The 10,581-nt window shown below is 43.7% G+C and overlaps 1 protein-coding gene across 6 annotated transcripts in view; it reads right to left on the bottom strand.

The window, feature by feature from the left end:
• Window positions 1-599: 599 nt before the first annotated feature.
• GTF3C1 (general transcription factor IIIC subunit 1) overlaps window positions 600-10,581 on the bottom strand; it is an 82,451-nt gene continuing 72,469 nt past the window's right edge. For all 6 annotated transcript variants that reach the window (XM_073362655.2, XM_073362659.2, XM_073362658.2 and 3 more), the window contains 6 exons: window positions 9,467-9,720; window positions 7,376-7,662; window positions 6,197-6,875; window positions 5,920-5,959; window positions 3,938-4,130; window positions 600-965 (listed from right to left, as the gene is read on the bottom strand). In XM_073362655.2, the coding sequence (XP_073218756.1) occupies window positions 744-965; window positions 3,938-4,130; window positions 5,920-5,959; window positions 6,197-6,875; window positions 7,376-7,662; window positions 9,467-9,720 (1,675 nt within the window). In that variant the 3' untranslated portion in view covers window positions 600-743. The remainder of the gene's footprint in view (window positions 966-3,937; window positions 4,131-5,919; window positions 5,960-6,196; window positions 6,876-7,375; window positions 7,663-9,466; window positions 9,721-10,581) is intronic.

Below are 10,581 nucleotides of genomic sequence, written 5' to 3'. Positions count from 1 at the left end.
CCCTGCTCCCCATGACTGTGTGTATGTGCAGGTTATACAATAGCTGTGTGAGAGATTTCTGATAGTAAAGGGCTCTTTAATCTGCTGACAAAGTCAGAACACGATCCAATGGCTGGAAGTCAGTAGAGTTCAAACTGGAGATGTAATTAAAACAGCAAGGGTAGTTAACTACTGGGACAGACACCCAGGTTGGGTCTCTAAGATCTGCTCTACTTTAATCAAAAGTCTGTTGAAAAAGGCTTGATATAGGAATCACTAAATGAAATTCTATGACCTGTGGTCAGCCCGAATTATAACAATCTCAACCTGCTTTATATACTATGGAATAACCTTACTTCATTTGCATCTTGCACTAAGTAGAATCTGACAGTCATGTTAACCAGGCAAGAGCCTTTTGGGTGAAGAGATCTTTGATCATGTAAAACACTACAGCTTCTGATGTGAATTTGAGAAATCAAATCAAGGTACAGCAGTTTGGATACAAAACCATGTCCAAAGATGATGCAGTTTCCCTCCTCTAGGAGGTGCTGTCATTGTTTGAAGACTGTTATCCTATACAACCATACAAGCTTAATGTTTGCTTTACAATGGGCCTGAAGTAATTCCCAATAAGAAACGAAATTTATTTAACAAAACATGACAAAATGACAGGCACAGCACAAGTTATAGGACACACCAGAAGTTTCTCCTCCATTGGCATTCACCAATGCAGGCTGGACAAGCATGACGCACCATGCCATCTCTTATAAATGGATCATCTGCACCCATTTATTCCAGTTGCCTTCATATGGGAACACTCTGCCCATTCTCAGAGTACAGTCTATGGTGGGCTCATAAAATATTGTTGGAGTCTCACTCAGTTTGGAGTCGGTTAGCTCTTCTTCAGGAGCAGGCCGAGAGAAGAGAGATATTACTGAGGGCTTTTTCATGCAGAATCTTCTGATGCAGCCAAGGGTTTCCAGACCCTGTTGAAAAGTTGACATGTTTTAGCTTAAGAAGTTACATAGTAATGCTAAAACCCAGGAACACCAGTAAGACTATTCCGTGTGACATGCTTCATAGACTGTTTCTCCAGATGCTTCAGAGAATTAAAAAAATAGAAGTGAACAGCCACAAGAAAGTGGCACTGCTATAGATTACAGCAATATAACTAAACCAATAATGTGAGCCAACACTGCTGAGGACATGCACCAGTTTAAGCTACTCTGCTCATGAATCATTGTGTCCCCACAATGCAGAAGTATATTGATAAAAGCATGCTGCACTCTGGGTGGCTATTCCAGGGAGCTGACTGACACTGCTAGGCTCTGTGCATTCTGGGCAAGCCTGAGGCATAGTTGTGGCAATGGCTTCAGGATCCTTGAACTTGCAACCAAAGCAAATTGCAAATGCAGATAGTCAAGGGTCTAACTGGCATTTAAGCTGAAGGGGAACATCCAGTCAGGTGACCCTGGAGCAGTGGAGTAACCAGACACATTTCAGGAGTGGACAGTATAGCTTGGGATAGCATTTGAAGGGCTAAATAGTGTAGATATATAAAACGGTGATGCCTCCCTGTGGCTCTTACACCACTATAGCTCGCACCAAATTAGAGTTAAGTCAATTCCATAAGTCACAGAATCATAAAAATGTAGCACTGGAAGGGACCTCAAGAGGTCATCTAGTCCTCTGCATTGAGGCAGGATTATCTAGACCATCCCCGACAAGTGTTTGTCTAACCTGTTTTAAAAACCTCCAATGACAGATTCTACAACCTCCCTTCTACAACCAATCTGTTCCAGTGCTGGACTACCCTTACAGTTAGGAAGTTTTTCCTAATGTCCAACCTAAATCTCCCTAAATCTTTCTGCAATTTAAGCCCATTACTTCTTGTCTTGTCCTCAGTGGTCATGCTCCTCTTTATAACAATGATTTACATGAAGACTTATATCCCCCCCTCAGTCTTCTCCAGGCTAAACAAATCCAGTTTTTTCAATCTTTCATCATAGGTCATGTTTGCTAGACCTTTAATAATTTTTATTGCTCTCCTCTGGACTTTCTCCAATTTGTCCACATCTTTCCTGAAGTGTGGTGCCCAGAACTAGACACAGTATTCAAATTGAGGCCTTATCAGTGCTGAGTGGAAGAATTACTTCTGGTTTCTTGCTTACAACACTCCTGCTAATACATCCCAGAATGATGTTCACTTTTTTTGCAACAGTATTACATTGACAACTCATATTTAGTTTGTGATCTGCTGTAACTCCTTCTGCAGTACTCCTTCCTAGGCAGTCATGTCCTATTTTGTATTTATGCAGTTGATTATTCCTTTCTAAGTGGAGTACTTTACATTTGTCCTTATTGAACTTCATCCTATTTACTTCAGACCATTTCTCCAGTTTTTCGAGATCATGTTGAATTCTAATCCTTTCCTCCAAAGTGCTTGCTACCTCTCCAGGTTGGAACTCTAGATCCCCAGCCAGCCAATTGTACACTCACCTTGTAATAGGTTTGTCTAGGCCAGTGGTTCTCAAACTTTTTTTTTCGTGGACCACTTGAAAATTGCTGAGGGTCTCGGCGGACCACTTAATGATCTTTCCAAATGTTGTTTGTACCGTTAGCTAACTAGTGTAAAGTGCTTTGGATAAAAGCGCTCTATAAAAAAGCCCCTTAATAAACATGTTTTTGTTCTACAAAGAAAAGCACACAACTCATATTTTAATATCACTAGTCTTACCTTTCTAATTCAATGGATGTGCCCTCTCTCCCCTGGTGCAGCAGCCCCCAGGCTGGGGCTGGGAAGGAGGGGGGTCTCTCCCTCTCTCCCCCGCCACAGCAGACACAGAGCTGGGGCTGGGAAGGAGGGTCATCTCTCCCCGGCAGACGCAGCCCTGGAGCTGGGAAAAGTTGCCTCTTTCTCTTGTCACTGCAGCCCTGCACGTCCCAAATTCCCCCACCCCCTCTTCTCACCCCACTGCCCCGTCCCACTTACCCCCTATTTTCCCACCCCTCTTCTCCAGGGTGCACGGCTCCACTAATTAGCTGGGCAGCCCTTCATTCTCTCATGTGCTGCCGCCCAGGCCCGCACCTAAGAGGGAACTATCCGCAGACCACAGTTTGAGAACCTCTGGTCTAGGCTATATTTCTCTAGTTTTTTTATGAGAAGGTCGTGTGAGATAGTATCAAAAGGCTTACTAAAGGCTTTTTTGATAGATGTCTGTTGCATCAACTGCTGATTGAAATGCGGTTCTGGCCATCAGTTTACCTTCCTCAGTAAGAGCCTGGAATTGATTTCTGTCTTGCTGTGGCAGCTTTTCTACAGTTTGTGATCTTGGAATAGTTCAGATAGTCATACTTAGCCAATAGGACAGGATAGTTTGCTATTCTGAACAGAAAGCAAGTGGATGTGAAGACCTTCCTTCCCAACAAGCCTACATGTTTGGCCTTCTTGTCAGAGGGAGTTGATTTTGGATGTTGTCTAGATCAACCCATGGGTCGGGACCCAAACTGGGTCACCAGAATGCTTCAAAGGATTGCGCGGAACTCCTGTGGCTCCCGTCCCCTGACGAAGCAGCAGTTCTGGCCACTGGAGGTTCCAACCCAGGCCATGCTTGACATTTCAGGCCAAAAGGCCCATTTTAGAAGGCAATCCTAGTTGTGCAGTTGCTACCAAGCACCACAATAATTCAAAGACCAGGCACGGCAGGGCACACTTCCTATCAACCCCACCAGCCAGCACGCCCCAGGCTTGGCCCAGATGAACCTGTTCAAGGAATGAGAAGGGAACTCAGTCTCCACGGTCCAGTCACAGTTGTTGGCTTCTCTCCTGGGACTCCCAACAAGGGAGTCTGTTACTGTGGCGTGGACACGTGAGACCCTTTGGTATCACTCCAGTGGGACAGTCACACTAAACAAAGGCTGAAATAGGATAATGTTCAACATCTGATAACAAATGTACCTGTAGTATCTCCAGGACAGAAACAGGCTGAAGAACCCCCACATAATGTTGCAGCAAGGTGTTTTCTGTTATGCCGGGCTTTGTCATGATGTGATAGAGCACAGCTTCCATCATTCCCTTACACACAGGTTTATTCAGATTCCCGTCCACGATTCGCCACGGCCTCCCAATGAAACAGACATTCTCACAGGCCCTGCAGAGGGACAGCAAGTTCCACTTTGTCAGTTGCAGTTTTAAAAATGAAAAATGCAAATTGCTTGCTATATAGAGGTGTCTCTTCCCTCTCCCTACACTAGCAAAGCACCCACATCAGAAGCAAAAATAATGGCACCTTCTGTGAGTCTGTGCAAACACATTGGGCTGCAGATCACTGTCCTAAGTCCCTGCAGGGCTCTCCTGAAATAAATGTTCTATCCAGCTACCAGAGTCCCACGGTTAGAAGTATTGCTTGCTAGGCATACCCCCTTGAGAGTGATCTGGGAGTGAGTTTGTCACAACAAAGCATCCTAGTGATGGCCAGTTTGCTGGCGAGTGACAGTGTTTTTAATCTGACAGTGGGTGTGGAGACTGGTGCTAGTTTCTATTCAGCTTCCATGGTGGTTTGACCCAGAGCTGAACTGAGTAAATAAATGTGTGTGCTGCGTGCCCTATTAAAGTTGGATGGAAACACTACCTTAGGGCTCCTCCCACCACATTGCAGGGGGTAGGGAATGTCTGTTTTCAGCAAGAGGCTTTAATTCCATATCATGGTTTCTGCACAGCACCAGTGGGAATGCTTAGGACATGCATGAGCAGCAGCTGAGTCAGAGTGCTCCCTGACTAGTTGGGAAAGGCAGCTAGCCTGTTAACATAAACCATCTCAATGCCAATCAATGAAGCAGAAGTGTGCAGCTAACGTGCTTGTCTATTTCTGCTGGATGCACCAGCAAATACTGGGACAAGGGCAGTGGGAGATATGGTTACTGTCAAGAGTTACTGGGGCAGAGAAAAAAGCAAGTCCCTCATCCCCAAACGTACGCAGCCACCTCTAAATCAGGCTGAAAAGGGCAAAGAAAGATGTGTCCCTTCCCCAGCGCACACACCTTCCCAGATACCAACAGTCCCAACTGCCTCACCCCTCACCATTTCTGCAATGAAGTTGTGCTGACAATACAAAACTCTGTGGCACATTAAAGATTATGGGAGTAGTAACAAATAAACCAACTAATAAAAACCCAGCAGGAAGCCTACCTGATCGGACTGCTCATTTCATATAATTTTTAATTCAATACAATCTGCATTTCTGATATACCTGGATCTGCTGCCGAAACCACGGGGCCAGAGCGTGTCACAGGGTGCACTTTACATCCGTGCCCAAAAACGATGCTGGCTTTCACTCTGCTCATCAGTCCAATTCAAGAAAACAGCTCTTTAATGAGCTACAAGGCTACACAAGACCCCTCTCTCTGCGTTGCATGTCAACAGCAGAAATCAGCCGAGGCACTGAGTCCCCTGATTTAACATCTTGGAGGTGAGGGCCAGGTTCTTGACTGGAATCTACCACTCCGATATTGTTCTATTCCCTAGACCCTCACTTGGGAAGCAGGGCCTAATGAGCATTAAGTTTATTTGAGTGTAGGGTGGAGAGGATTATTTCTGTTCCTTCTAGTGTTTATAATATGTTGGGGACTTTCAGAAGTGCCCATGCCCCAGAGACATTTGGAATGGCCATGCTGAGGGGCAAGGAGTCTGAGGTAACAAGAGGACGAGGTAGGACAGCAAGTCCTAGTCTCCAGAGTCCTTCCATGCACTCTGGGTTCACCAAGGAATTGGAGACACATCTAAACTAGCGCCAAGCATGCACTTTCCACATCTGTTTTTGTAATTGTTATTTTGCTAATATATTGTATTATATTATACATTATATTATTTTTCTAAATGATTGCATGTCTAAGCACGATATGCTTATTATTTAATGGTTCTACAGACTTCTCTTTACGTACCTTTCCCGTACTGCCTGGGGTAGATCTGTCACAGAATTGTCTGAAGAAAGATCAGAAAACATGTAATGAGTACCAGAAAAAAAAAAGGACAGTTTTTTTTTTTTTTTTTTTTTAACTGCCACAAATCACTATTCACTGTTAATGAAAAAGCAGTAAGAGAGATGTCTGTTTCCTGCTATAGCACAAAGTTATGAGGTTTGGGGCTAGTGAATTTACAGGTATAAGCTTATAGCTTGAGAAGTAGTCTATATCCCATATCAATAAAACTCCTATGCACCTTTACAGACTTCAGAACTTTCCTGTGGGTGAGATGCATCATCAAGTGACATGTTCAAAGCTGTATCTCTGGCTGTATGTTCAAAGCTAGGCATCTGCCTTTCTTCCTCATTAGCTGCAACACTATCATCTACTGCAGTCTCTTGTTCTTCAGAATTGGCTTTATCTTGCTCTTTATCTTTTTCAGTGACAGATTCTGGTCCATGCACAGGGTGTTGCACATAGTGTCCTGTCTGCCCTCTGAAAGGACCCATTTCTTCATGTGCAACTAACACCCCTTTCACCTGCGTGGGCTCAGTTAAACTTGCATCAGGGACTGCTTCAGTTGCTCCTTCTGAACAGCTCTTTATGTCCTGATGGACTTCGGTGCCATCTTGAAGCCCACCATGTTGAGTCTTGAATCTTTTCCTTGAGGGTCCTTCATCACTGTCAACAGGACTTAAGACTTTTCCAGGCTGTCCCTCCTCCCTTGAAGACTCCACCCCTTGCTTTGGCTCTGGCTGCTGAGAGTTCTGTTGCAAATCCAAATGAGTGACGGAGTTTTTGCCCTGCAGATCAGCACCACCATCTTTATTCTTCAGACACACTGAATACAACAGCCAGGGTTTGGCAAATGTCATTGCAACCAGTCGTACAGTGTTCCCTCCCACTTCTAACACCTGTTCCATCTTGAGGAGGTCCTGAAAAAGAAACAAGTTTTATCTTTAGGTAGCGCTGTGGAATACCAGTATGATGAAACATTCAAAACTTCCTGGAATTCCCATTATTGTAACCAGTTGCAAGAGTGCCTTGCCAAACTCTCAGTCCCTTTTCAACTCTCCTGTCCTATAGATTTTAAAAAGGGAATAGTTCCCTTGCTTAATCTCCTCTGAAACTACAGCAAAGATATTGAAATATTCCTGTGCACTTTAGAGACTGACCACGGTGCGCTGGGTGAGTGTAGTCACTCATCCAACTTTTTCATTTAGTGCCACCATATTTTCTGGTCTTCAGAAAGACAAACACAGGATGTATGAGGTGAGATGACCATTGGTTGTTGATTGGGAATCTCATTACTAAATTTATCACGTAGAGGAAGTAATTCTGTTCCCATTTGTTTCATATGGATTATATGTCCTTCCTATTCAAAAAGAGTGCTATGGAGTTCACATATATATTGGTGACGGAGATGTAAACCAACCTGAATATACTGCTGTAAACACCTGGTGCATTCGGTGTCAGCTTCTTCATAGCAGTGGAACTGTTTGCCCAGCTCTGCCTTGTCAATCCCGAAGGAAGAGGATGCCTCAATGGCATTACGGATCTCTAGGACAGCAGACACATCTTTGGAGCTATACCCATAACACTCTGTACACTGGAGGACAAACTGATCTACATCATAAGTGGCTTCCTGGACTTTTAGCAGCCTAGTAAAAGCATCAGGGAGGCAGGAGATCCCTACAGCCATGTTATCAACCACAGAAGGAACTGCAAAGTAAACAGAATGAGTGTATTAGTCTTGATGAAGACAGAATCTTCCTGTACAATGTTACCATACATTGGATGACAGAAGGATCAAAAATCTTTCCAGGCTCCTCTGACAACTCTTGGAGCTATATTTTTAATTTAAGAGTCTATGTTCCACATTCACCACTGCAAATTCCTTTCTTCTATATGCCCCCCACACTTGTGTATGAAATGGGCTGCAGAAAAGGAACCATCAAGTTGGCTTACAAAGGCTCTAACCTCAAGCCAGTACGAAATATCAGTGAAGGGGAGACTGGACTCTTGCAGTCTCTCTCTCTCTAGCTCTGGGTCACTTAGGAAATCCTGTAAATGAACAGATTTAAGAGTGTTCTGCTATGTCTTTAGAGAAGGTCAGTAAAATCACAACTGGAGAGCCTGAGGAAAAAAGACAGACTCTGGAGAAGTGACTCCTTTGGTAGAAATGAGTGACAGATGCCGATGCAGAGTAGAAAGCTATTGGCCAAGTCGGATAAAGAACATGGAACAGAAGATTACACCACCATGAAGACACCAGAAAAACTGGGTATAGAGAGGGTGTACATCTCTGAGTGGTTTTTGCCTTAATGAGAAGCTCTGTATCAGTTAGCTCCAAACTAACATTCTTTTCAAAAGTGACTTTTCTGGTCCAGGATGCTGGGGGCGGGGGAAGGACAGATATGACACCATTCTTAGTTGATTGTTTGCTCCCACCTTCCTTTTTCTGGTGTTTACAGACAGCCTTTACACTTTGCCCTGTGGGGCACTATGATGTAACACCTGCTCTCCTTTGATGGCCAAAGTCAGGTGTCCAAGAGGAACGGCAAAGTACTGCAATGAGCTGGCAACCTGACTGACCCATACAGAGATTGTATGGTAACAGGACTTCAGGAACCGGGGTTTTCAGATTCCTGTTGTGACAGATGTGAATAGCATAGGCAGGGACAGCAGCGGGCCTTCCATTACAAACCAAGAAATCCTTCCTGGATACATCTGTCTTGAGCAAAGACCACCACCACTCTTGTGGTTAAGGCACTGGACCAGCACTCTGGCAGAGCTGAGAACTGAATCCAGATTCCCTGACTCCCTATGCGACTGTGGGAAAAACTGCACACTCTGCTTCAGTTCCCTGTTGGTAAAATGGAGATAAATATTCCCTTTCTCCCACTCTTTGTCTGTCTTCCCTATTCAGGTGGTCTCCTGTTCGGTGTTTGTGCAGCACTGAGAACAAGGGGCCCTGATCTTGGATGCAGCTTTTAGAACCCAGAGTTCTGAATATTATTAACATTTATATTGCAGCAGTGTCTAAAGACCACAGCCAGATCAGGCGCCATTGTGTTAGGTACTGTATAAAATACAAAATAAGCAAGAGTCCCTGCCCCAAAGAGCTTTTCAAGGAGATTGGCTCAGTCTCCTTACAGAAGAGGAAACTTGGAGGTAACAGAAAAGCGGTTTTAAAATTAGAAAAGGGACTGATAGGTTCACCAAGTAGCAGGCATGTTTGGATTAATGACCGCCCACAAAGTGGGATGCACATAAGGAGCTAAGTTACCGAGGAAGCTAATCAAAGCAAGCTGCATTAATAAAACCACGTTAGAGTCAGAAGAATGAAACAGCCCAATAAGTAGTATGAGAATACAGGAAGAATCAGATATTTGGTACGTATGAAAGAAGATGATCCTGCTAGGAGACTGCATTAAAACACTGCCTCCATTCCCCTGAGTTTGCAAACGCAGAATGACATCCATTCCAATTTGTTTTACTTGTTTACACACATACAGAAACTAACCTGAGGTACTGAGCCTCCCTGGCATTGGGGCACATCTCAGCTTGACTTTCACTTGGCAAGAATTAACCACGATATTGTCGTTGGGGTTCAGATTGCGTGTGCTGACGATTCCTGGAGCATAGTAGCCTCTCATGAGTAAGTAATTGGTATGAGATGCTTGACGAGCTTTTATCTCTATTCTCCGTTTGTTTCCAGAGCTCTCATCCAAGTCATCATCTTCATCATAGTCATCCTCAAGACCATCTTTTCCCAAACTGCAGGAAATGTACTGTTAATCTTTTGCCACTTTCTTCCAAAAAAAAGAGAGACTTTTTTCCAATAGTTTATTTCATTTAAGCTAAATCAATTAAAAGGATTGATAATGATGAACACACAACACTACAGTAATGCAACATTCCAACTATGATTTTAACCACAATCAGGAAATTCAGAAATGAGGTTGCTGACCCAGTCAAATATATGTATTGCAATAAGATCTTTCATTACATAACCACATATCACCAAGAAAGATCACATTCTGCTCCACACTCCAACATGTTAGTCATTCTCAAAATACAGCCCATAGAGGACTGCTTTTCTGTAGAGTTGTTCATAGTAGTCTGCTGAATGAAATGTTTAGAACCAGACAGTAAAAAAGGAACTGCAAGAAAGCTTGGAAGAGGGAACTCCCCTTTCTGTGAATTTTTAATCTGTAAATTCTTTAAAAACAATCCCAATGCATCAGCTCCAACTACTGAACAGTCAGGCTACATGGTCATTTCATCAGCTACGTTATGGAGCTTTGAGAGGCCTCCTCCCATAGAGGGCTAGATCTGTATCTGGTTTCCATTGTGTTCATCACTCCCTAGTTCCTTCACAGTATGTCTTTGTATCCCATGTTCAAGGTATTTGATTATATTCCTGGATTTATGCTGTATATTAATGATTTGATTAGCAACACTTAATGGCAGATCTCTCCTTTCCATCACCTGCCTGGTCTTCTCAGAACAGTGAGGTGACAACGGGCATTACTTCTTAGGTGTCCCATCATTTGGAGCCATAGCAAGTGCACAGGGTAAAATCATGCAGGCAATTTCTTTCCCACAAATCATAACATGAGTCCAGCAGAGCTGAAA

The sequence above is a fragment of the Lepidochelys kempii genome, chromosome 10 (assembly GCF_965140285.1).
Source record: "Lepidochelys kempii isolate rLepKem1 chromosome 10, rLepKem1.hap1, whole genome shotgun sequence".
Lineage (NCBI taxonomy): Eukaryota > Metazoa > Chordata > Testudines > Cheloniidae > Lepidochelys > Lepidochelys kempii.
The sequence above is the reverse complement of the archived record's forward strand: the minus strand, read 5'-3'. Positions and strand labels throughout refer to the sequence as shown.